The following is a 27,379-nucleotide window of genomic DNA, read 5'->3' as shown; positions in this document are numbered from 1 at the left end:
TATATATATATATATATATATATATATATATATGTATGTATACATTATATATATAATGTATGCTTTTTATTCCTGTAAGTATTCGTTTGATACAGTGTTTTATAGTATTATCATGATAAATCTTTTGTCTGCAATAGCTGAACTGAGACCACGGAAGACCACAGCTTACTGACTTGTCTCCCCTGGATTTCTTGTATAGTTCAGGCTCAATGCCCAAGATCATTGCAGGCAGTGGGATGATCCATCCTATGTAAGTTAGCAATAAAGAAAATGCCCCTCAGACATGTCCACAAGGCACTCTGATGGAAGCAGTTTCTCAGTGAAGGTTTTATCTTCCCAGCTGTGTCAAGTTGGCAAAGCAGAGTAGCCACCATAAAAGGTACACCTAGTCAGCAGACACCACTGTCTCCTGTTGCCTATTGCTGCAGCCATGGTCAACCCCATCGAGGCCAATGGCCAACCCTTGGGCCATTTATCCTTCAAGCTGTTTGCAGACAAAGTTCCAAAGGCAGCAGAAAACTTTCATGCTCTGAGCATGGAGAGAAAGGATTTGGATATAAGGGTTCTGTATTTCACAGCATTATTCCAGGATTCATGTGCCAGAGTGGTGACTTCACACGCCATAAGGGTACTAGCAGCAGATCCATCTATGGGGAGAAATTTGAGGATGAGAACTTCATCCTGAAGCATATAGGTCCATGGCAAATGCTGGACGAAACACAAATGGTTCCCAGTTTTTTAAATTTAATTTAATTTTTATTAATTACAGTTTATTCACTTTGTATCCTAGCTGTAGCCCCTCCCTCACCCTCTCCCAATCCCACACTCCCTCTTCTTTTCCTATGCCCCTCCCCCAGTCCAATCTGATAGGGGAGGTCCTCCTCCCCTCCCATCTGACCCTAGTCTATTAGGTCTCATCAGGACTGGCTTCATTGTCTTCCTCTATGGCCTGGTAAGGCTGCTCCCCCCTCACGGGGAGGTAATCAAAGAGCCAACTCATGAGTTCATGTCAGAGACAGTCCCTATTCCCATTTCTAGGGAACCTTCTTGGACACTGAGCTGCCATAGGCTACATCTGTGCAGGGGTTCTAGGTTATCTCCATGAATGGTCCTTGTTTGGAGTATCAGTCTCACAAAAGACCCCTGTGCCCAGATTTTTTAGTTCTGTTGCTCTCCTTGTGGAGCTCCTGTCCTCTCCAGGTCTTTCTATCTCCCCCTTCTTTCATAAGATTCCCTGTACTTTGCTCAAAGTTTGGCTATGAGTCTCAGCATATGTTTTGATACCCTGTAGGGTAGAGTCTTTCAGAGGCCCTCTGTGTCAGGCTCGGTTCCCAGTTTTTTATCTGCACTGCCAACACTGAGTGGCTGGATGACAAGGATGTGATTTTTGGGAAGGTGAAAGAAGGCATGAACATTGTGGAAGCCATGGAGTGTTTTGGGTCCAGGAATAGCAAGAGCAACAACAAGATCACAATTCCCGACTGTGGACAACTCTAATTCTTTTGACTTGCAGTCATCTTACCCACCAGATCATTCCATTCCTTCTGTAGCTCAGAAGTGCACTCCTATCCCATTTGCTCGAAGAATGCTGTGATTTCTGCTCTCACTGAGTTCTTTCAGTTCCATGTTTTCCTCATTCCCCTCCAAGTCTAGTTATATTGCAGAGTTAAATTTATGATTATGAATAAAAAGTAAACAAGAAAAAGGTACACCTAGTCAAAGACTGGCAAAATCATAGGGTATGGTCATCTTGGCAGTATGTTTCAAAGATGACTAGAATTGGTTTTAGAACCTGGAATCGTTTATGAAACATCCTAAGTATAATACATGCAGTTTGAGTATTTAGAGTTAAAATACAAAATAAACATTGCAAAATGTTTAGTTTGGAATAGTGAGTACTTCTATCAGAAGATAAGACCTATATGTCCAAACATTTTGACAGAGGTGTCAGAGTTTCTATTATAAGCTTAGCCTGCTCATAAAAGTAGAAGAGTTATAAGAACATGACAAGGGACTGGGTTTTCTGCCTCCTAAACAACTATCTTAATAGCAAAGAAATTTGTAATTATCTCCTGAATACTTTACCTTGTTTTTTTTTTTTTTTTTTTTTTTTCTGAAAATGGTGTTCACAAACTACTTTATGTCAGGCTGGAGAGATAGCTCAGCAGTTAAAAGCACAGGCTTCTCTTGCAGAGGACTAATCTTCATTCCTATGACCCTCATCAGAGAAATCACAGCCACATGTAATTCAGGCTTACACACACACACAGAGACAGACATATACACACAAGCACATACTTCATGTTTTGAACCAGAAGAGTTGGATGTTTTCATACACACAAATGTGCATTATCAATTTAACTATATAGAACATTAAATGTATGCTTATAACTAGTTTTAGTTCTTTTCATGCTGTAGTTTATATTTTGATACTGTTAAAGTAGTAAGAGTTTTTTGAGCTTTGGAACTCAAAGTATATAAATGAATATTTTGTTTTCTTTAGATGAACATTTCTTACATTTTAAAAGTTATCTGGGATAATATATCAATAAATAGAATCCTTCAGATAAGTCATATCATTATATAATACTTAACCCCTTGCTACTTGAAGGAATTTTTCCCCAGAGTGATAATGGTACATCTCCTTGGGAACATTCTGCACAGACTGGTTAGGTGTGTAAGTAAGGATGTAGAGGAATTAGCAACTTAGGTGTGTGTGTTGTCCACAGCCCTAGCTTGCTGAAGTTGATAGAGAGTGAGAGATGAAACAGATAATGAAAGTATTTGGGTACCCTACTAAAAGCAAGATGAAGTGTTTTGTTGTGTGACTCTGCACATTCCCTGGCAGGCACAGACTCTCCAGAGGTTGCATAGATGAGGCCCAGTTTACTCTTCCTTCCTTACATGCAAAGTTCCATTGTTAGAATCTGTGTGCTTACATTTCTTTTATCTTCAAATTAAAAGACATCCTGTTTTCACTTGAACCTCTTGTGTGAAACTTTTTGTTCATTGGCATGAAAGCTTACTTCATTTCAGTTCAAAACTCTTAGGCAGTTGGGCTTTGTTGTTTTTGTTTGTTTTTTGTTTTTGTTTTCCTTTTCCCCAAGCAACCTCTTGTGGTTACCCTATGTAGCATGCATGGGTCCTCATCTCAGCTGGGACTTCACTGGGGGTGACTGGCGGAGCAGTGAAGAGATCTTAAGATCTGCTTTGCTGAACTGTCAGCTCACTGGCAGGAAATCCTTTGATATTCAGCTTAATCTAGAAAGCAGCCTAATAACATATACCGATTCATACTTTCCCAGGAACCCTAATATAACCAAGTGTCTCAGTGCTTATGAGATCTGATTTTGTACATGTGTCTGATTTTGTACAGTTAAAATGGTAAGTGCTATGCAAACATTTGGAAATTCTTTTATTTTCTTTTTGAAAAGGTAATTGTCACAGTCATACTGGCACTGGCTATTAGTGCCATTTACTTTGACCTGAAAAATGATCCTGCTGGCATTCAGAATAGGTAAGTAAATTTGGACTCCCCACACCTCCAATCTGTAGGATAGAAATTAGCATGAATTAGTTCTGAGAAAAAAAAAAGTAGAAAGTATATTTTAGAAAAAAAAGTACAGAAGCCTACTCCAGAGGCAAAGCAACCAAATTTGGATCTTGGTTTTGATAAAATTTTCTTAATTTCTTTAAGCTTATGAATATTGATTAAGGATTTAAGCTTAATAAACGTTCAGGATAAATGTCACTTTTTGTGGGAAGAATGAGTTGTGAATTGAAAACGGAAAGAGTTGGCTTTTCCATATATACAAATCTGTGAACACATAAATAAATGTGTCCTTTTAAGCAGTTTCACGTGTAGCTCAGTGGTTAATAACATTCACACTATTGTGTCTGCTGGCAACATCCATCTCCACATAAGTATTTTTCCAGTGGATCCAACATATTCATTAAGTAATTGCTCAGTGCCCACTTCATCTCACCCCTGGGAAGCAGCATCCTACCCGTGTCTCTGAATTTCACAACTCTAGAAATGAAATTGCTGTATGTGGAGTCATAAGTGTTTGTCCTTTGATGATTGACTTATTTCCCTCAGTACAATGTCTTAATGGTTCGTCCATTTTGCAGCCTAGTCAGAATTACTTTCCTTTGTAAGGCTTATTTAGTTCTCTCTTTCTCTCTCTGTCTCTCTGTGTACATGTTTGTGTGTTTGTGTATGTGTGTTTGCTACCTCTCTATTTATTTTTGTTTGTTTATCTATCCAATCACCTGTTCCTGAAATTTTTTGTTGCTTCCATTTGTTGGTTGTTGTGCATAATATTATGATTCTACAACTACATTTTGTATCTCTGCTTTCAGTCTCTCAGGAACCTTACCAGTAGATTTGCTAAATTATGATCGTTTTCTGAGGAAATTCAATTTTTGTCTTCCATAGCAGTTGTACCATTTTATGTTCTTTGCTGCTGAATACAAGTGTTTCAATTTTTTTTCATCATGAGTAGTTGTTTATTTTTTTTATTAATTACAGTTTATTCACTTTGTATCCCAACTGTATCCTCCTCCCTCATTCTCTCCCAAACCCACCCTTCCTCCCTTTTCTCTATCCATGCCCTCCCTCACTCCACTGATAGGGGAGGTCCTACTTTCATTCCATATTATTCTAGTCTATCAAGTATCATCAGGAGTGGCTGCATTGTCTTCCTTTGTGGCCAGGTAAGGCTGCACCCTCCTGAGGGGGAGGTGATCAAATAGCCGGCCACTGAGTTCATGGGGACAGTCTCTCTTCCCATTACTAGGGAACCCACTTACAGACTGAACTACGATGTGCTACATCTGTGCAGGGGTTCTAGGTTATCTCCATGAATGGTCCTTGGTTAGCGTATCAGTCTCAGAAAAGACCCCTGTTCCCCATATTTTTTTTCTTTGCTCTCCTTGTGGAGCTCCTATCCCCTCCAGGTCTTTCTATCTCCCCCTTCTTTTATAGGATTCCCTGCACTCTGCCCAAAGTTTGGCTATGACTCTCAGCATCTGCTTTGATACCCTACAGAGCAGAGTATTTCAGAGGCCCTCTGTGGTAAGCTCCTGTCCTGTTCCCTGTTTTCTCCCTCTTCTGATGTCCATCCTGTTTGCCTTTCTGAGTGAGGATTGATCATCTTACCCAGGGTCCTCCTTCTTGATTAGCTTCTTTAGGTGTACAAAGTTTAGTATGATTATCCTATATTATATGTCCAATACCCACTTATAAGTGAGTATATACCATGTATGTCTTTCTGCTTCTGGGATAACTCACTCAGGATGATCTTTTCTAGTTCCCACCATTTACCTACAAATTTCATGATTTCTTTATTTTTAATTGCTGAGTAGTATTCCATTGTGTTAATGAACCACAATTTCTGTCTCCATTCCTCAACTGAGACCTCTGGTGTTGTTTATTTTTTAATAATAAAGATCAATTTAATCTTTGAGAAATACATATTTTATTTGTTTGTCTGTTTTCATTGTAGGGTTTTAAGAATGCTTCATTTTACTGGGCTATTTTTCCTTGTTAGATAAACATTTTATAAGTATTCTCTCTAATTTTGTGGTTTGCCTCCTCTCTGTGTTGGTTGAATTCGTTAATGCACATATAGTTTTTTTTTTTAATCCAACCCCTGTAGCTCCCTCCCTCATCACCTCCATCTTCCCCACCCATGTCACTCCCCCTGTCCACTGATGGGGGAGGTCCTCCTCCTCTTCCCTCTGATCCTACTCTATCAGGTCTCATCAGGAGTGGCTGTGTTGTCTTCCTCTATGGCCTGGTAAGGCTGCTCCCCACTCAGGGGGAGGTGATCAAAGAGCAGACCAATCAGTTCCTGTCAGAGACAGTCCCTGTCCCTATTACTATGGCACCCATTTGGACATTGAACTGTCATGGACTATGTCTATGGAGGGGCTCCAGTCCATTTCCATGAGTGGTCCTTGGCTGGAGTATCAGTCTCAGAAAAGACCCCTGTGCCCAGACTCTTTTGATGTGTTGCTCTTCTTTTGGAGCTCCTGTCCCCTCCAGGTCTTTCTATATCCCCCTTCTTTCATAAGATTCCCAGTACTCTGCTCAAAGTTTGGCTATGAGTCTCAGCCTCAATACCCTGCAGGGTAGAGCCTTTCAGAGGCCCTTTGTGTTAGGCTCCTATCCTGTTCCCTGTTTTCTCCCTCTTTCGATGTCCATCTCATTTGCCTTTCTGAATGGAGATTGATCATTTTACCCTGGGTCTTTGTTCTTGCTTTACTTCTTTAGGTGTACAGATTTTAGTATATTTATCCTATATCTAATATAGGAGATATTAGATATATCTGATATCTAATATAGTCTAATATCCACTTATGAGTGAGTATATACCTTGTGTGTCTTTCTGCTTCTGGGATACCTCACTCAGGATAATCTTTTTCATTTATCTGCAAATTTCATTATTTCCTTGTTTTTTATCGCCGAGTAATAGTCTGTTGTGTAGATGTACCACAATTTCTGTATCCATTCGTCAACTGAGGGGCATCTGGGCTGTTCCCAGCTTCTGGCTATTACTAATGAAGATGCTACAAAAATGGTTGAGGAGATGTCCTTGTATACTTGAATGTCTTTAGGATATATGCCTAGGAGTGGTATGGCTGGATCTTGAGGTACCACTATTCGTAATTGTCTGAGAAAGCGCCAGGTTGATTTCCAAAGTGGTAATACATGTTTAAATTCTTACCAGCAATGAAGGAGGGCTCCCCTTTCTCCACATCCTCTCCAGCATGTGTTGTCACTTGAGTTTTTGATCTTAGCCATTCTGATAGGTGGACAGTGATGATTTGCACCCCGCTGATGACTAAGGAAGGTGAACATGTCTTTAAGTGTTTCTCTGCCATTCTATATTCCTCTACAGAGAATTCTCTGTTTAGCTCTGTACCCCATTTTTTAATTGGATTACTTGATTTGGTGCTGTTTAACTTCTTGAGTTCTTTATATATACTGGATATTAGCCCTCTGTCAGATAAAGGGTTGGTGATGATTCTTTCCCAATATGTAAGCAGTTGTTTTGTTTTGCTGACAGTGTCCTATGCTTTACATAAGCTTTTCAGTTTCATGAGGTCCGATTTATTGATTGTTGCTCTTAGAGCCTGTGCTGTTGGTGTTCTGTTCAGGAAGTTGTCTCCTGTGCCAATGAGTTCCAGGCTCTTTCCCCCTTTTCTTTTAACCAATTTAGTGTGTTTGGTTTTATATTGAAGTCTTTGGACTTTAGTTTTGTGCAGGGTGATAAGTATGGATCTTGCATTTTTCTCTATGTATACATCCAGTTAGACCAGAACCATTTGTTGAAGAGGCTATCTTTTTTCCATTGTATGGTTTTGGAATCTTTGTCAAAAATCAGGTGTCCATAAGTGTGTGGGTTTATTTCTAGGTCTTCTATTCGATTCCATTGATCCACCAGTCTGTTTCTATGCCAGTACCATGCAGTTTTTAGTATGCAGTCTTTAGTTTTTGCTCTATAGCACAGCTTGAGATCACGGATGGAGATACCTCCTGAAGATCTTTTACTGTAGAGAATTGTTTTAGCAATTCTGGGTTTCTTGTTGTTCCATATGAAGGTGAGAATTTTTCTTTCAAGGTCTGTAAAGAATTGTGTTGCTAATTTAACGGGAATTGCATTGAATCTGTAGATTGCTTTTGGTAAGAGGGCCATTTTTACTATGTTAATCCTGCCAAACCATGAGCATGGGAGATCTTTCCATCTTCTGATATCTTCTTCTAATTCTTTCTTCAGAGACTGGAAAATTTTTTCATACAAGTCTTTGACTTGCTTGGTTAGGTTCACACCAAGATACTTTATGTCCTTTGTGGAGGGTGTTATTTCCCTAATTTCTTTTTTTTTAATTTTTTTTATTCTTTTTAAATTTTTTATTAATTACACTTTATATCCCCCCATAAGCCCCTCCCTCCTCCCCTCCCAATCCCACTCTCCCTCTCCTTTCTGCATGCATGCCACTCCCCAAGTCCACTGGTAGGGGAGGTTCTCCTCTTCTTTCTGATTTTAGTCTATCAGTTCTCATCAAAAGTGGCTGCATTGTCCTCTACTGTGGCCTGGTAAGGCTGCTCCCCCCTAAGGGGGAAGTGAATAACAAACAGGCCAATCAGATTATGTCAGAGGCAGTCCCTCTTCCCATTACTATGTAACCCACTTGGACACTGAACTGCCATGGGCTACACCTGTGCAGGGGTTCCAGGTCATCTCCACGAATAGTCCTTGGTTGGAGTATGATTTTCTGGGAAGTTCCCTGTGTTCAAATTATCTTGTTCTGTTGCTCTCCTTGTGGAGTTCCTGTCTCCTCCAGCTCTTACTATTTCCCTCTTCTTACATAAAATTCCATTCACTCTGCCCAACAATTGGCCATCAGGCTCAGCATCTGCTTTGACAGTCTGTACTGCAGAAGCTTTCACAGGCCCTCTGTAGCAGGTTCCAAGGTTGTTTCCTATTTTCTTTTTCTTCTGATGTCCATCCTCTTTGCCTTTCAGGATGGGGATTGAACATTTTAGTTAGGGTCCTCTCTTTTGCTTAGTTTGTTTAGATGTACAGATTTTAGTGGGTTTATTCTATATTGTATATTTATATGAGTGAGTATATACCATGCATGTCTTTTTGCTTCTGGGACAACTCACTCAGGATGATCCTTTCCAGGTCCCACCATTTACCTGCAAATTTCATGATTTCCTTATTTTTCATTGCTGAGTAATACTCCATTGTATAGATGTACCACAGTTTCTGCATCCATTCTTCAGTTGAGGGGCATCTGGGTTGTTTCCAGCTTCTGGCTATTACAAATAAAGCTGCTACAAACATGGTTGAGCAAATGTCCTTTTTGTGTACTTGCGCCTCTTTTGGGTATATGCCTAGGAGTGGTATGGCTGGATCTTGAGGAAGCGCTATTCCTAGTTGTCTGAGAAAGCGCCAAATTGATTTCCAGAGTGGTTGTACCAGTTTACATTCCCACCGGCAGTGGAGAAGGGTTCCCCTTTCTCCACAACCTCTCCAGCATGTGTTATCCCTTGAGTTTTTCATCTTGGCCATTCTGATGGGTGTAAGGTGAAATCTCAGGGTTGTTTTGATTTGCATTTCCCTAATGGCCAATGAGGTTGAGCATTTCTTTAAGTGCTTCTCTGCCATTCGATATTCCTCTGCAGAGAATTCTCTCTTTAGCTCTGTTCCCCATTTTTTTAAGTGGATTACTTGGTTTATTGCTTTTCAGCTTGTTTAGTTCTTTATATATATTGGATATGAGTCCTCTGTCAGATAAAGGGTTGGTGATGATTCTTTCCCAATCTGTAGGCAGTCGCTTTGTTTTGATGATGGTGTCCTTTGCTTTACAGAAGCTTTTCAATTTCATGAGGTCCCATTTATTGATTGTTGCTCTTAGAGCCTGTGCTGTTGGTGTTCTGTTCAGGAAGTTTTCTCCTGTACCAATGAGTTCTAGGGTATTGTCCACTTTTTTTTTTCTAGCCGATTTAATGTGTCTGGTTTTATGTTGAGGTCTTTGATCCACTTGGATTCAGTTTTGTGCAGGGTGATAAGTATGGATCTATTTTCATTTTTCTACATGTAGACATCCAGTTGGACCAGCACCATTTGTTGAAGATGCTATCTTTTTTCCATTGTATGGTTTCAGCATCTTTGTCAAAAATCAGGTGTCCGTAAGTGTGTGGGTTTATTTCTGGGTCTTCTGTTCGATTCCATTGATCCACCATTCTGCTTCTATGCCACTACCATGCAGTTTTTATAACTGTTGCTCTATAGTACAGCTTGAGATCAGGGATGGAGATACCTCCAGAAGATCTTTTATGGTAGAGGATTGTTTTAGCAATTCTCGGTTTCTTGTTATTCCATACGAAGTGGAGAATTTTCCTTCCAGGTCTGTAAAGAATTGTGTTGGCAATTTGATGGGAATTGCATTAAATCTGTAGATTGCTTTTGGTAAGATGGCCATTTTTACTATGTTAATCCTGCCAAGCCATGAGCATGGGAGATCTTTCCCTCTTCTCATATCTTCCTCTAATTCTTTCTTCAGAGACTTGAAATTTTGTTCATATAGGTCTTTGACTTGCTTGGTTAGGGTTACACCTAGGTACTTTATGTCATTTGTGGCTATTGTGAATGGTGTTGTTTCTCTAATTTCTTTCTCAGCCCTTTTGTCTTTTGTATACAGGAGTGCTTCTGATTTTTTTGAGTTAATTTTGTATCCATCCACTTTGCTGAAGGTGTTTATCAGCTGTAGGAGTTCCCTGGTAGAGTTTTTGGAGTCACTCATATATACTATCATATCATCTGCAAATAGTGATAATTTGACTTCTTCCTTTCCAATTTGTATCCCCTTGATCTCCTTCAACTGTCTTATTGCTCTAGCAAGGACTTCCAGCACTATGTTGAAGAGATATGGAGAGAGTGGACAGCCTTGTCTTGTCCCTGATTTCAGTGGGATTGCTTTAAGTTTCTCTCCGTTCAGTTTGATGTTGGCTATAGGCTTGTTGTATATCGCCTTTACTATGTTTAGATATGTGCCTTGTATCCCTGATCTCTCCAGTACTTTAAACATGAATGGATGTTGGATTTTGTCAAATGCTTTTTCAGCATCTAGGGAGATTATCATGTGTTTTTTTTCTTTCAGTTTGTTAATATGGTGGATCACATTGATGGATTTCCGTATATTGAACCACCCCTGCATACCTGGGATGAAGCCTACTTGGTCATAATGGATAATATCTTTGATGTATTCTTGGATTCGGTTTGCAAGTATTTTATTAAGTATTTTTGCATCAATGTTCATAAGGGAGATTGGCCTGAAATTCTCTTTCTTTGTTGAGTCTTTGTGAGGTTTAGGTACCAAGGTGATTGTGGCTTCATAGAATGAGTTTGGTAATGTTCCTTCTGTTTCTATTTTGTGGACTAGTTTGAAGAGAATTGGAGTTAGCTCTTCTTTGAAGGTCTGGTAGAATTCTGCGCTGAAGCCATCTGGTCCTGGGCTTTTTTTGGATGGGAGACTTTTGATGACTGCTTCTATTTCTTTGGGGGATATAGGACAATCTAATTGATTTACCTGGTCCTGATTCAGCTTTGGTAAGTCAAATCGATCAAGAAAATTGTCCATTTCATTTAGATTTTCAAATTTTGTTGATTATAGACTTTTGAAGTAAGTCCTAATGGTTGTTTGGATTTCCTCAGTGTCTGTAGTTATGTCCCCCTTTTCATTTCTGATTTTCTTGATTTGGGTGGTGTCTCTCTGCCTTTTAGTTAGCTTGGCTAAGGGTTTGTCTATCTTGTTGATTTTCTCAAAGAACCAGCTCTTGGTTTCATTGATTCTTCGAATTGTTTTATTTGTTTCTAATTGATTGATTTCAGCCCTGAGTTTGATTATTTCCAGCCATGTACTCCTTTTTGGTGTGTCTGCTTCTTCTTTTTCTAGGGTTTTTAAGTGGGCCATTAAGTTGCTTGAATGAGCTGTCTCAAATTTCTTCTTGAAGGCACTTAGTGCTATGAAATTTCCTCTTAGCACTGCTTTCATTGTGTCCCACAAGTTTGCGTATGTTGTGTCTTCATTTTCATTGAGTTCTAGAAAGGCTTTAATTTCTTTCTTTATTTCTTCCCTGACCCAGCTGTCATTTAGTAACAAGTTGTTCAGTTTCCATGTGTGTGTAGGCTTTTTGCTATTTCTGTTGTTGTTGAAGTCCAGCTTTATTCCATTGTGATCAGACAGGATACAAGGGATTATTTCAGTCTTCTTGTATCTGTTGAGGCTTGCTTTGTGACCAACTATATGGTCTATTTTGGAGAAGGTTTCATGAGGTGCTGAGAAGAAGGTAAATTCTTTTGTGTTTGGGTGTAAAGTTTTGTAGATGTCTGTGAGGTCCATTTGATTCATGACCTCTGTCAGAGATATTGTTTCTTTGTTTAATTTCTGTTTTGTTGACCTGTCCTTTGTTGAGAGTGGGGTGTTGAAGTCTCCCACTATTAATGTGTGGGGATCTATATGTGGTTTAAATTTTACCAATGTTTCTTTTACAAATGTGGGTGCTCTTGTATTTGGGGCATAGATGTTCAGGATTGTGATGTCTTCCTGGTGGAATTTTGCCTTCATGAGTATGAAGTGTCCTTCCTCATCTCTTTTTTTCAATTTTGGTTGAAAGTCTATTTTATCAGATATTAGAATGGCTACTTCTGCTTGTTTCTTGGGTCCATTTGCTTGGAAAGTCATCTTCCAACCTTTTACCCTCAGGTAATGTCTATCTTTGTGTCTTAGGTGTATTTCTTGTATGCAACAGATTGCTGGGTTTTGTTTACACATCCATTCTGTTAATCTGTGTCTTTTTACTGGAGAGTTGAGTCCATTGATGTTGAGAGAGATTAATGACTAGTGGCTGTTAGATCCTTTGATTTTGATGTTGGCTGTGTTCATAAGGTTGTGTGCTTGGTTGCTTTTTGTTTTGCTGCAGTAAGGTTAATTATTTCCTGTGTTTTCTTGACAGAAGCTAATTTTCATGGGTTGTATTTTCCCTTCCAGTGTCTTCTGTAATGCTGGATTTGTGTGTAGGTATTGTTGAAATTTGTTTTTGTCATTGAATATCTTGTTTTCTCCGTCTATGAGGACTGAGAGTTTTGCAGGGTATAGTAGCCTGGGTTGACATCTGTGTTCTCTTAGGGTCTGCATGATATCTGTCCAGGCCCTTCTGGCTTTCATAGTTTCTGTTGAAAAGTCAGGTGTGATTCTAATGGGTTTGCCGTTATATGTTACTTGGCCTTTTTCCCTTGCAGCTTTTAGTATTTTTTCTTTGTTCTGTATACTTACTGTTTTGATTATTATGTGACGGGAGGATTTTCTTTTCTGGTCAAATTTGTTGGGTGTTCTGTAGGCCTCATGTATCCTTATTGGCTTCTCCTTTAACTTGGGGAAATTTTCTTCAATTATTTTGTTGAAAATATTTTCTGGGCCTTGGAGAAGGAAGTCTTCTTTTTCCTCTATTCCTATGATTCTTAGGTTTTGTCTTTTCATATTGTCTTGGATTTCTTCGACGGTCTATGTTAGGAATTTTTTGGATTTAACATTTTCTTTGACAGATACATCGATTTCTTCCATTGTATCTTCTACACCTGAGATTCTTTCTTCCATTTCTTGTAGTCTGTTGGTTATGCTTACCTCTGTAGTTCCTGTTTTCTTCCCTAAATTCTTCCTCTCCATTATTTCTTCCACTTGTGTTTTCTTTAATTTTTCTAGTTCTATCTTCAGGTCTTGAGTTGTTTTGTTTACTTCCTTCACCTGTCTGCTTGTATTTTCCTCTTTTTCTTTTAGTTCCTTCAACTCTGTCTCTTTTATTTCTTTCAGTGATTTAATTATTTCTTCTCTGAAGGCCATAAGCTGTTTGGCTGCATCTTCCCGTATGTCTTCACGGATGGCCCTAATCTGCTTGTCTTTATCTTCCTCCATTTCTTTACCAATAGCCATGATCTGTTTGGTTTTATCTTCCTCTAATTCTTTACGTATTTTATTTGTTTCCTCTATTATCCTCTTCATCAACATAGATGTAAGGTCATCTTCTTGATTTTCTATTATGCTGCATTGTTCAGGGCTGTTCGCCCCTGGATGGCTGGGTTCTGGAGATGCCATATTGCTCTGTCTTTTGTTGGTTGAGCCTTTACACTGACCTCTACCCATTGGGCTGATTTAGGTGTTGGCTGTTAGTTTCTGTGCTTCCTGGAGTCCTGAGGTAGGGAGTATCCCCTTGGCCGGAAGATGATTTTTCCTGAAGGAGTCCTTCTCTGCTTTTTGGTTATGGTCACTGTATGGCCAGTGTTTCTCAGGAGTTGCCACTGCTCACCTCAGGTTTATAGCCCTGAGTAGTAGCTGTGGTCTATGTTAGGCAGGGGGGGATCTCCTCTTACCCATAGAATTTCTCAAGACAGCTGCCCCACTGCTGGGTTTCTTGTTATAAATTTAGTATGCTGCTGCTCACTAAATTTCCATGTACAGTCCTCTTGAAGAAACTGCTGATTCCCTAGCTGTGGGGTTTTCTCCCAACAGGGAAACTCAGTCTGTTATCCTGGGGCGCACAGTTCTGTCCGGGAAAGTGGGAGGTGCACTCAGCAAGTCTCTGGGCCAGAGGCTGATTGCTCTGCTCTGGACCTGGAGAATGTGCACCTAGGTTGAGTTGGCGCCTGGGGCACTGCTCTGGTCTGGAGGCTGGGTGCCTCACTCTGGACCAGAAGCTGTGTGTCTCTGTCTGGGATGGCGGCTGCAGGCACTGCTCTGGTCCAGACACTGTGGGTGCAGCCCTCTTGACGGACCAGGGATTCCCACAGTTTTGACAGTCTAGCTAGGGATAACTGGTTGATCTTTGGCACAGTATCTGAGGGCTGCTGTAATGGCTCTCTGGCTTTTGTAGGTCTGAGGATGCAGTTGTGTGTCCCAGTGCCCTAGGGAAACTCAATAATGGCGGCAGAGCACAGCGCTCCTGCCTGCACTAGAGTCTGCGTGAGTCCAGGAAGTGTTTTGGTGCTGGGTGTCCTAAGCGTTAGAGCTGCTGACCCCCTCCGCTGGGGGTTTCCTCCTGCCAGAGACACGCAGTCTGGTGCCCTGGTGCCCTGGTGCCCACAGTTCTATCTGAGGCGGCGAATCAGGCACTCAGGCAGGGCTCCGTGCAGGCACCTGTGTCCCGGCTCTGGGTCCAGGCTGGCTCTTGGGGTACCCGCAGAACCCGAGACTTTTCCAGGGGATGTCTGGGTAACCTGAGGTCGGTCCCAATTGTTTCCTGCTCCGTGGGGTTATCTCTCGACTGGGAAATCCAGTCTATGGTGTTGTGGGCCCACAGTTCAGTCTGGGACCGTGATCAGATCGCGCTGGCGGGTAGCTCTGGGCTGGCGACCAAGCGCCTGGCGGAACTGGGATCTCTTCCGCGGTTTAGTCGGGTGAGTTAAAGCTGATTGAATCCCCCACCGTGGGGTATCCTCTCACCTGTGAAACACAATCACTTGTGTTTTATGGCCGCGAGTTCTGATTGCTGGTCACTGTGCCAATCCTGCTGTGCTGCTCCTCAGAATGAGAGTCCTCCCGGCGCCGCCATCTTGCCCCGCCCCTAATTTCTTTCTCAGCCCTTTTGTCTTTTGTATACAGGAGGGCTATTGGTTTTGTTTTGTTTTTTGTTTTTGTTTTTGTTTTTGTTTTTTTTTTTTTTGAGTTAATTTTGTATCCAGCCACTTTGCTGAAGGTGTTATCAGCTGTAGGAGTTCCCTGGTAGAGTTTTTGGGGTCACTCAGGTATACTATCATATCATCTGCAAATAGTGATACTTTGACTTCTTCCTTTCCAATTTGTACCCCCTTGATCTCCTTTAATTTTCTTATTGCTCTAGCAAGGACGTTCAGAACAATGTTGAAGAGATATGGAGAGAGTGGACAGCCTTGCCTTGTCCCTCATTTCAGTGGTATTGATTTAAGTTTCTCTCTGTTTAGGTTGATATTGCCTATAGGCTTGCTGTATATTGCCTTTACTATGTTTAGGTATGTGCCTTGTATCCCTGATCTCTCCAATACTTTAAACATGAATGGATGTTGAATTTTGTCAAATGTTTTTTTGGCATCTAAGGAGATTATCATATGGTTTTTTCTTTCAGTTTGTTTGTGTGGTGGATCACATGGATGGATTTCTGTATATTGAACCACCGCTACATACATGGGATGAAGCCCACTTGATCATATTGGATGATATCTTTGATGTGTTCTTGGATCTGGTTTGCAAGTATTTTGCTGAGTATTTATGCATCAATGTTCATAAAGGAGATTGGCCTGAAATTCTCTTTCTTTGTTGGGTCTTTGTGAGGTTTAGGTACCAAGGTGACTGTGGCTTCATAGAATGAGTTTGGTAGTGTTCCTTCTGTTTCTATTTGGTGGAATAGTTTGAGGAGTATTGGTGTTAGTTCTTCTTTGAAGGTCTGGTAGAATTCTGAACTGAAATTATCTGGCCCTGGGCTTTTTTTTGAATGGGAGGTTTTGATGACCGCTTCTATATCCTTAGGAGTTAAAGGACTATTTAATTGATTTACCTGGTCTTGATTCAGCTTTGGTAAGTGGAATCTATCAAGAAAATTGTCCATTTCATTTAGATTTTCATTTTGTGGTGAATAGACTTTTGAAGTTAGACCTAGTGATTGTTTGGATTTCTTCAGTGTCTGTTGTTATGTCTCCCTTTTCATTTCTGATTTTATTAATCTGGATAATGTCTCTCTACCTTTTAGTTAGTTTGGCTAAGGGTTTATCTATCTTGTTAATTTTCTGAAAGAACCAGCTCTTGGTTGCATTGATTCTTTGAATAGTTTTATTTGTTTCTAATTTATTGATTTCAGCCCTGAGTTTGATTATTTCTAGCTGTCCATTCTTCTTTGTTGTGTCTGCCTCTTTTTTCTCTTTGGCTTTTAGGTGAGCCATTAAGTTGCTTGAATGAGATGTTTCGAATTTCTTCTTGAAGCCACTTAGTGCTATGAACTTTCCTCTTAGCACTGCTTTCATCATGTCCTACAAGTTTGGGTATGTTGTGCCTTCATTTTCATTGAGTTCTAGGAAGTCTTTTATTTCTTTATTTCTCTCCTGACCCAGCTGTAATTGAGTAGCGAGTTTTTCAGTTTCCATGCATGTGTAGGCTTTTTGCTATTTCTGTTGTTGTTGAGGTCCGGCTTTAATCCATGGTGATCAGACAGGATACAAGGGATTATTTCAATCTTCTTGTATTTGTTGAGGCTTGCTTTGTGACCAACTATATGGTCTATTTTGAAGAAGATTCCATGAGGTACTGAGAAGAAGGTAAATTCTTTTGAGTTTGGGTGAAAGGTTCTGTAGATGTCTGTGAGGTCCATTTGATTCATGACCTCTGTCAGTGTTATTGTTTCTTTGTTTAATTTCTGTTTTGTTGACTTGTTCTTTGTTGAGAGTGGGATGTTTCAGTCTCCCACTATTAGGTGTGGGGATCTATGTGTGGTTTAAGTTTTATTAATATTTCTTTTACAAATGTGGATGCCCTTGTATTTGGGGTACAGATGTTCAGGATTGTGATATCTTCCTGGTGGAATTTTCCCTTGATGAATATGAAGTGTCCTTTCTCATCACTTTTATTAATTTTGGTTGAAAATCTATTTTATTAGATATTAGGATAGCTACTCCTGCTTGCTTCTTGGGTCCATTTGCTTGGAAAACCGTCTTTCAGCCCTTTACTCTCAGGTAATGTCTATCTTTGTGACTTAGGTGTGTTTCTTGTATGCAACAGATTTTTGGATCTTGTTTATTTATTCATTCTGTTAGTCTGTGTCTTTTTATTGGTTAGTTGAGTCCATTGATGTTGAGGGAGATCAATGACCAGTGGCTGTTAGATCCGTTGATATTGATGTTGACTGTAGGAGTGTGTTTGTGTGCTTGGCTACTTTTAGTTTTGCTGTAGTGAGGTTATTTATTTCCTGTGTTTTCCTGAATGTACTTAGCTTTCCTGGGTTGTATTTTTCCTTCTAGTACCTTCTGTAGCACTGGATTTGTGTGTAGGTGTTGTTGACATTTGTTTTTTTCATTGAATATCTTGTTTTCTCTGTCTCTGATGATTGAAAGTTTTTCTGGGCATTGTATCTGTGTTTTCTTAAGGTCTGTATGATCTCAATCCAGGCCCTTCTGGCTTTCATAGTCTCTGTTGAGAAGTCAGGTGTAAATCTGATGGGTTTACCATTATATGTTACTTGGCCTTTTTCCCTTGCAGCTTTTAGTATTTTTTTTCTTTGTTCTGTATACTTACTCTTTTGATTATTATGTGATGGGAGGATTTTCTTTTCTGGTCTAATTTATTAGGTGTTCTGTAGGCCTCTTGCATTCTTATAAGCCTCTCCTTTAAGTTGGGGAAATTTTCTTCTATGATTTTGTTGAAAATATTTTCTAGGCCTGGAGGAGGGAATCTCCTTATTACTCTATTCCTATTATTCTTAGGTTTTGTCTTTTCATGTTGTCTTGGATTTCTTGGACAGTCTGTGTCAGGAGTTTTTAAACATTTTCTTTGAGGGATACATTGATTTCTTCCATTGTATCTTCCATACCTGAGATTTTTTTCTTCCATCTCTTGTAGTCTGTTGGTTATGCTTACCTCTGTAGTTCCTGTTTTCTTCCCTAACTTCTTTCTCTCCATGATTTCCTTCATTTGTATTTTCTTTAATTATTCCAATTCTAGATCCTGAGCCTTTTTTTTTTATTTCCTTCATCTGTGTGACAGTACCTTCCTATTTTTCCTTCAATTCCTTCAGCTGTTTGTTTGAACATTCCTCTGTTTCTTTTATTTCTTCCAGTGATTTAAGTATTTTTCTCTCTAAAGGCCACAAACTATTTGGCTGCATCTTCTTGTATTTCTTTACAGATGGCCATAATCTGTTTTTATCTTCCTCTATTTCTTTATGGATGGCCATAATCTGTTTGACTTTATCTTCCTCTAATTCTTTATACATTTTATTTTTTTTCCTCTATTATTCTCTTCATAAGCATAGATGTAAGGTCATCTCCTTGAATTTCATTTATGCTGGGGTATCCAGGGCTGCTTGCCCCTGGCTAACTGGGTTCTGGAGATGCCATATTGCTCTGTCTTTTTTTGGTTGAGCTTTTACGCTGGCCTCTACCCATTGGGCTATCTTAGGTGTTGGGTGTTAGTGTCTGGTGTTTCCTGGAATCCTGGGGTGAGAATTCCCTTGGCAGGAAGATGATTTTTCCTGAAGGAGGCCTCCTCAGCTTTTTGGGAATGGTCACTGAATGGCCAGTGTTTTTCAGGAATTGCCACAGTTCACCTCAGGCATATAGACCTGAGTGGTAACTGTGGTCTTTGTTAGTCAAGGGGGCTCTCCTCTGACCCAGAGAAGTCCTAGAGACAGCTGCTCTGCTTCTGGGTTTCTTGCTCTAAATTTCATGAGCTGCTGATGGAACCTGGGCTCCCCATGGTTTGGTCTGTTTAGTTAGGGATAACTGGTGGCCCCTTGGAGCAGTATATGGGGGCTGATCTCAGGGATCCCAGGCTTCCATAGGTCTGAGGTTGGAGCTCTGTGTCCCAGTACCCAATTGGTAATCAGTGGCATGTGAGCACAGCTCTCGTGCATGAGTCTAGAGCCTGGGGCCGGGGGGACCCAGAAACTTTTTCAGAGCTGGGTGTTCTCAGGTAGGGCCAGATGTTTCCCCCTCACCATGGTGTTTCCTCCCAACAGGGAGACCCAGTCTTTGGTGTATTGAGGTCTACAGTTCTGTCTGGGGTGGCGAGTAGAGTATGCAGGCTCAGGCATGTGGTGGATCCAAGCTGGCAACTGGGCACATGGCAGGGACCTGGGAATTTTTCTGGAGAACTTTTCTGTGTGTGGTGGGGAGTCGGATGAGTGCTTTAAGCTTGGACCTGCTGTTTCCCTTGCTGTAGGGTTTTCTCCCAACAGGGAAACCCAGTCTCTGATGCCCTGGGGTACACAGTTCTGTCTGTGACAGAGAGTCAGGTGCAGCAAGTCTCTGAGCTTGTGGCTGGAGCCCCAGTCTGGGCTGGTGGCTGTGCATCCGCTGGTCCCTGGGACCTTTTCCAGGGAAAGACTGGGTGATCTAAGGTCAGTCTCATTTGCTTCCTTCCCTGTGGGGTTTTCTCATGACTGGGAATCCCAGTCTCTGGTGTTTTGGGGCCCACAGTTCAGCCTGGTAAGGCAATCAGGACACACAGGCATGTGGCTCTGGGCTGGCAACCAAGTGCCTGCTTGGATGGGAGAACTCTTCTGGGTTTAAGCTGGGTGACCTGAGAGTGGACCTGATGACTTCCCTGTGTTGTTTATTTATTTGACTTGAAAATTAAGTGTAGGTGTGGGACTCAATTTCTATTAACTCTATTATGATAATGTGCAGATTCAGTCAAAATTATGTCCTTGAAATGATTCAAGTGTGTTTAGTATTTTGACTGTTTGTATATCTATGCACCATGGTGTGTACCTAGTGCCTGCTGATGGCAGAATAGAGGTATCAGATTTCTTAAAACTGGAATTACGGATGGTTGTGAGTGGCCATGTGGGTGCTAGAAATTGACCCCATGTTCTCTGGAAGAGCAGTAAGTGCTCTTAGCCACTGAGAAATCTCTCCAGCACATCCTTGAAATTTTTGTTTTCACAATAACTTAAATTTTCTCCTTTTTGAGATGTGGGTCTTACCATGTTTCCCAGTATGGCCTGAACTACTCAGCTGAAGTTTTTGATCTTCTTGCCTCAGCCTCCTGAGTGGCTGAGACTAGAAAGTACATGCTGCTGAAGCCAGCTTTACAGTGAGATATTTTAATTGCTGTGTCATGCTATGAGCATGTATGCTCAATAGTAGCACTGACCTCAGGGTCATACTCCCTGCCATGATTCATTGAGAACCACAGTTTGCTATAGACATTCAATTCAGTGTTTGGCATTCATAGGCTCAGGTCACCATCCAGAGTCCAGAGGGTGTATTATGGTATTATAGAGGGTGTATATATGGTATTATTCCCATTTTACTATTGAGGACTGTTGAAGTCATTTCATGTGTGGAAAACACTGATTGTGTTCAGAAGAATAACATAAAAGTCTATCATTCATAAGTTTTCTTTCTGTATAGAATGAGTTAGCATTACACTAGTGAGCTGTTTTCAGAGTTATATCATTATGATTTTGCCTTCCTTAGAGGCTGAAATAGCAAGATTGTTTCTAAAATCACTAGTAATTGGTGATTTCTGTGGGGGTCCTTTCTTAGTCAAACACAGTATGTACACAGAATCTAGAGGCTGTGGACTTTGTACAGTGTGTAGTATCTGGGAAGAAAGTTGAGGGCTGGAGCAGTGGCTCAGAGGTTAAAAGCACTTGTTTCTCATCTAGGGCCTTTAGTTCAAGTCCCAGTTTTAAGTAGATTGACAGTTTTTTGTTGGGCTTCTTCCTAGTCTGATTTTTTATTGCTGTGATAAAATACACTGACCAAAAAGCAACCTGAAGAAGAGAGATTTATTTCAGTTCTAGGTTAAAGTCTGTTGTGGGAAATTCAAGGGCAAAATGTAAAGCATCAACATCATTGTCAAAAGCTTGAAGAGAATAAGCAGAAATCTATGCCTGCTTGACTCAGCAGGCATTGTCTTTTCTTACACATGCCAGGGCCCAGCCCATGCAATGGTGTTGACCACATTCAGTTAAGACTATCCCCCACGAACATGCGTGGAGGCTAGCTGATCTGCATGAGTCCTCATTAATACTCTTCCCAGGTGATTCTGTGCTCTATCAAGTTGACAGTTAAATCAAATGGTGCAGGCTGCACTGATAGCCATCTTCTGATGCATGCAGGACACAGTTAAACATGCCTAAAATGTTCTTTTTCCCAATACCATCTTATTAGGAGGTCATTCCTTCAATAGGAATTTTATAGCAACAACAGTTCAGTTCACAATAGTCTAAGACCAAGAGTTTCAGTATCTGCTGTAACATGTAGTCACTGGAGTCACATAGTAACCACTGTGGGGACACAGACACAGGGGAGAGATGGTGACAATGCCATTCTTCCTTCTCTGTGTATAAGCATGTATGCATGCATGTGTATGAGTCTGTGCCATGGTGCTCTTGCGGTGACCAGCTCTCTCATGGTGGTCCTTAGGACTGAACTCAGGTTCAATCTGAATTGAACCTGTACCTGCTGAGCATCCTACTAGGCTCCCTCTCTGTGTTAATCAAAGCAGCTTTTCTTTAAAAAATATTTGTTGATCGAATATCACTTGTAGACTACTGACCTAAGAACATAGAGTTGACTGATACTTCTGTACCCATTCTGTCGTGGCAGAGTTGGTGTATTATATTTCCTGGCTGGTGACCAGTGTGTTACCAGTGTGTCATCTGTGCAGCTCTTTGTAGTGGAGAAGAAACTCTTCATGTGAGTAGATCACTATTCTAGCTGTGTGTCAGACTGGTCACCTCCAGAACTGGGTCAAAAATCTATCCTAATGTTATTAATATCTTTTGTTTGTTTGTTTGTTTGTTTGTTTAATTGAAAATATAAATTGTATGAGTATGTGTTTATGTTACACAGTATGGATTTTTAAAATGCATAGAATTACAGTATTAAGAAAAGGGCAGTCACAAGAAAGATGGAGAATTAAGAATGTATGGTGCCTGCTAACCAGAGAAAGCAGAGTTTCAAGTTTGGGTTGTGGTTAGTAAACCCAAGTAATGTGAGAGAAAGGAGAAACAGCAGAGCTGGAAGTATCTTGTTTTCATTAATCATAGGTTGGTAACTCCAGCAAATGAAATTTGAAGTGCTTCAGAACAGTTAGGTGTTTCAGCAGCTAGAAGTAGTAAGGTCACCTTGACAAAGAAAGAGCAAGTACAAGCCTTGGTGGCTGGCAGCATGGAAAGAGCCTGAAGACAGCATCACAGAAGATGGCTGTTCTTTCTCCTGTGTTTCTCAGAGGTCATTGAGTTTTGCCCACCTTCATGTGCCAACAAAATGAATCAACAGAGAAAAAAAAGGAACAAAGACACTCTTGAAAGAGTTTAAAATAACAGCAGAAAGAGGTCAGGAAGAGGAGGGGTTAGATTTTTTAACTGGCAGGGCTATAAGTTTATAAGGTATGACTATTGAAGGAAGAAGTTTTGCTTTAAGAAAAACTGGAAGTAACAGAAGCTAAAAGAGGAGTGAAATGAAGCTTCACTGGGGGCTTTGGAGAATAACAACTTCATCTTCTTTGGAACATGTAGCAGAACCTCTGAGTTACATTTCTCCAGAAGGACCCAGCATCAGAGGAGTAGTTGCTGTGCAGAACAAGGGCACATGGACCCTGTCTCCCCAGAGACAGTTATAATCTGAGAACTTCCTGAAGGTGACACCTAAGATGTAAGCCAGGGGGGTCAGCCTGGAGAATGTGAGTGCTGCCTTACTAGAACTCTGATGGTGCAGCAGGCACCCCATCATCTGTTCCGTGACTTCTAGACTGACCTGGGCTCTATGTGCTCTGTTTTTACAGGCATGAGTATATCAGTGGATATTACAGAGTATCTTCTTACTTCTTTGGAAAGCTGATATCTGATTTATTGCCCATGAGGATGTTGCCAAGTGTTATATACGCTTGTATAGTATACTTCATGTTAGGTAAGTAACAGGCCAAACAGAAGGGCCTTTAGTCTTGGCTGTGAAGTGAAGCTAACTTCTCCTTGTATTTTTTATTTACCTTTTTCTATGTGTCTATATAGCTGTGTCTATATAATTGTTCATACTCTGATGCATATTCTCTAATAAGAAAACCAAGTTGGGGGTCTTTCCTGAGACTGATACTCCAACCAAGGACTATGCTTGGACATAACGTAAGACCCCTGCACAGATGCAGCCCATGGCAGTTCAGTATCCAAGTGGGTTCCATTGTAATAGGAACAGGGACTGTCTCTGCCATGAACTGATTGGCCTGCTCTTTAATTACCTCCCCCTGAGGGGGAAGCAGCATTACCAGGCCACAGAAGAAGACAAGGCAGCCACTCCTGATGAGACCTAATTGACTAGGATCAGAAGGAAGGAAAAGAAGACCTCCCCTATCAGTGGACTTGGGGAGGAGCATGCATGCAGAGTATGAACGAAGGGAGAGATTGGGATGGAGGAGGAAGGGAACCACAGGGGGGATACAAAGTGAATAAAGTGTAATTAATAAAGAAAAAAAGAAAGAAAACCAAGTTGAGTTTGGAAGCATTATTTGTTTGCTAAAAAAGAAGTCAGACAGAACTTATTTTTATATTAGGTTCAGGCTTTGACCTTAGGATCGCTGTATCCAAATTTCCATATTTTTCACTTCTGCATGTTCACATGCATACATACCAGTAATTATATTATATAAAGCACTATCATATGAGATACACTGATAAAGTTTAAACGTTCCATTTTATATGTGAGATTTATCATAAAGAATATGACATGAGATCTAGAACCTTAGATTCCTGATCCATTTTCCCACCACTGTTTCAAAATCATCAGCTTATATGATGTATATATAGTCAGACACACACACATTATTATCTCATAGATTATAAAGTAGTTTAAGAATTTAGTTTTATTTTCTATGTCTGGGGAAACACAGCTAGAAGAATCCTTTCCTCCTGTATATATAACACCACCCTGAGGTCATGTAATTATGAGCTAAGTTTCTTCACTATGTATATACACCAAACATTGAGAGATGTGGAGATGGCTGGGTAAACGGATGTTTTCTGTTGGTGAGTTTTCTGTGATGAGAGAAGGCCAGTACTGGGGCCAGTTGTGTTTCCCAAGGCTGTCCATCTAAGGAGCTCAGAATCATTCTTAGTTGCATGTAAGGAAATCGACATTTTATCTTAAATAGTGCTCTAAAAATAAGCATGGAAAAGGAAACTGTGTTAGTTGATGCAGTTACACAGAGTAAAACAATGAAATTGGTGGCCCAGAGTAGTTGGATAAGGGGTGGCCTTTTCTCATTAATTCTGATGATAATTTCTACAGTATTGTTTGCACAAGAAGCAGATAAGCCAAATAGACTCAGCTGCACTGACCACTTATTTTCTCTCTAAGGATTGAAAAAGAAGGTGGAGGCCTTTTTCATCATGATGTTCACCCTTGTAATGGTGGCTTATACATCCAGTTCCATGGCCCTGGCCATAGCAGCAGGCCAAAGTGTGGTCTCTGTAGCCACACTTCTCATGACAAACTCATTTATAGTTATGATGGTGAGTATAGACAGTGATCCACTGAGAAGATGCTTCTTGCCTTGTTTTCTCTGTATGTATTCATGGGTTGCAGAAACCTGCTTTGAGGAGTCTGTACATTGGGACTCTGAAACTTTCAGAAACCAGATGCTGAAATAGAGTGACTATCAAGAGAAAGTTGGGGCTTTCTTCCTGACCCCTATAGAGTCCCTTGTATTGTTACTTAATGTTGATATAGCTTTGCTGACATGTCCTTAGTAATAAGCTTTTTAAAGATGATTTTTGTCCAGGCATGTGGTGTACATCTGTAATCTTGGCCCTCAGGCGTGTGGCTGGGCATTCGAGCCAAGCCTTAGCTTTTACAGGGAGACCCTGTCTCAAGGTTGCTGCCATTGAAACCACTGCACCCTTTGTGCTTCTTAGTAGTCAGTGAACTCTGCTATCATGGAAAGAAAAAAGGTCACAGAAATGGAAAAGATATTTCTTTCTGATTGCAGACAGCCTTGATAAACAGAACTTTGAAAATAAGAATCATTCTTGACTTCTTCATAAAAATGGCAGCATATCATGCGTGCAGGCTACTGTTTAATAATCAGAAATTATTTTGTTGAAAGTGAAGCTCATAAAAAGTATAACAGTGTGTACCAAGGAGCCTGTCTTGAGTCTGTTTTATATTTTGAAAATTGCTTTAAAAATAGGAAGTATAAATACAGACTACATAAATTTAAATATTCAAATATTTATTTATTTATAGAAAGCCAGCATGTTCAATATGTTCATAATCTCAGCCCAAGGAAGACAGATCTTACAAGCAGGGGGATCAGTAGTGTAAGGTAATCATTAGCTACATAATAAGTTTGAGGTCAGCCTTGGCTACCTGAAACCATGTCTTTTAAAAGAAGATGCTAGAGTAGGTCCCAGGTTACCACTGGCTCCCCACATTCCACCCATTCGCCTGGCCCTTGCCTGCCCATCACCACCACCGCCCCGGGAACACAGGAGGTCAGAACCACAGATACAGCCTCCAGGAGTGACAGATTTAATGGAGACTGCAGAGATGTTAGAGCTGACTGAACTAGTGCAGTCAGGGTAACTGACAGGATCCTGACATCACCCGGGACTGGATCCTGGTATCCTGTGATTCTACAAGATGTTGCCGAAGAGCAATCGTTTCAGTTAAGAATTGTCTTTGGTGGGGCAAGATGGCGGCCTCGGGAGGACTCTCATTCTGAGCAGCAGCACAGCAGGATCGGCATAGTGACCAGCAATCAGAATTCGTGGCCATAAAACACAGTGATTGTGTTTCCCAGGTGAGAGGATACCCCACAGTGGGGATTCAATCAGCTTTTAACTCACCCAGCTAAACCTCAGAAGAGATCCCGGTTCTGCCAGGTACTTGGTTGCCAGCCCAGAGCCACATGCCAGCATGCTCTGGTCACTGTCCCAGACTGAACTGTGGGCACCACAGCATCACAGGCTGGAATTTCCAGTTGAGAGATAACCCCACGGTGCAGGAAATGATTGGGACTGACCTTAGGTCACCCAGACATCCCCTGGAAAAGACTCAGGTTCCTCGGTTGCCCCAGGAGCCAGCCCAGAGCCAGAGCCGGGGACCCAGGCGCCTGCACAGAGCCCTGCCTGCGCGCATGATTCGCCGCCTCAGATAGAACTGTGGGCCCCAGGGCCCCAGAGACTGAGTTTCACTGTCAGGTGCAAACCCACAGGGAGGGAAACAGCTGGTCTGATCTCAGAGCACTCAGCTGATACCGCCACCCCAAAAAGGTCTCAGGAAAAATTACCCAGTTTCGGCAGATGCCCAGGCTCCCAAAGGCCAGAAAGGCAGAGCCACGCAAGTCTGTGCCTACGGGTTCTACTCGCCATCCCAGACAGAACGGCAGTCCCCAAAGCAAAGACTGGGTGTCCCTGTCAGGAGGAAACCCCACAGCAGGGGGATTATCAGGTTTAACGCTTAGGACACCCATCACCAAAGGACTTTCTGGATTCACGCAGACTCTAGGCTCTAGCCTTCTACTGCAGGCAGGAGCTCTGTGCTCACCCGCCATTATTGAGTACTGCTAGGGCACTGGGGCACACAGTTGCATCCTCAGACCTACAAAAGCCAGAGAGCCATTACAGCAGCCGTCAGATATTGTGCCAAGAATTAACCAGTTATCCCTAGCTAGACTGACAAAATTGTGGGAATCCCTGGTCCTTCAAGAGGGCTGCACCCAAAAATTACACCTTAAGAGCAACAGCTGCTGCTCACTAAATTCAGAGCAAGAAACCCAGCAGCAGGACAGCCATCACCAGGACCTCTTCTGATGAGAGGAGAGCCTTCCTGAATACCACAGTTACCATACAAGTCCATACAACTGAAGTGAACTGTGACAATTCCTGAGAAGCACCACTATTCAGTTGACCATACCCAAAAAGCAGAGGAGAACTTCAGAACCCTGCCAAGTGGCTTCTCCCCACCCCAGGACTCAGCAGGCATCACAAATTAACAGACAATACCTGAGACAGAGAGATGGGTAGAGGCCAGTGAAAAAGTACAACCAACAAAAGGCAAAACAACATGGCATCCCCAGAACCCAGTTATCCAGGGGCCAGTAGCCCTGGACACCCTAACAT

General features: G+C 41.2%; 1 protein-coding gene and 1 pseudogene across 4 annotated transcripts in view; both read left to right on the top strand.

Annotated features, from left to right (window-relative positions):
- The window catches only part of LOC129680805 (broad substrate specificity ATP-binding cassette transporter ABCG2-like), a 100,622-nt gene that overhangs the window by 54,375 nt on the left and 18,868 nt on the right, over positions 1-27,379 (top strand). For 3 of the 4 annotated variants that reach the window (XM_055612555.1, XM_055612553.1, XM_055612554.1), the window contains 4 exons: positions 3,435-3,517; positions 21,870-21,959; positions 23,050-23,174; positions 24,615-24,769. In XM_055612555.1, coding sequence (XP_055468530.1) covers positions 3,435-3,517; positions 21,870-21,959; positions 23,050-23,174; positions 24,615-24,769 — 453 coding nt within the window. The remainder of the gene's footprint in view (positions 1-3,434; positions 3,518-21,869; positions 21,960-23,049; positions 23,175-24,614; positions 24,770-27,379) is intronic. The other variant, XM_055612556.1, reaches the window with a different exon arrangement.
- On the top strand, positions 431-1,497 carry LOC129680807 (peptidyl-prolyl cis-trans isomerase A-like; annotated as a pseudogene).

This window comes from Psammomys obesus, unplaced genomic scaffold (assembly GCF_907164565.1).
Source record: "Psammomys obesus unplaced genomic scaffold, mPsaObe1.curated_primary_1811, whole genome shotgun sequence".
Taxonomy (NCBI): Eukaryota; Metazoa; Chordata; class Mammalia; order Rodentia; family Muridae; genus Psammomys; species Psammomys obesus.
The sequence above is the reverse complement of the archived record's forward strand: the minus strand, read 5'-3'. Positions and strand labels throughout refer to the sequence as shown.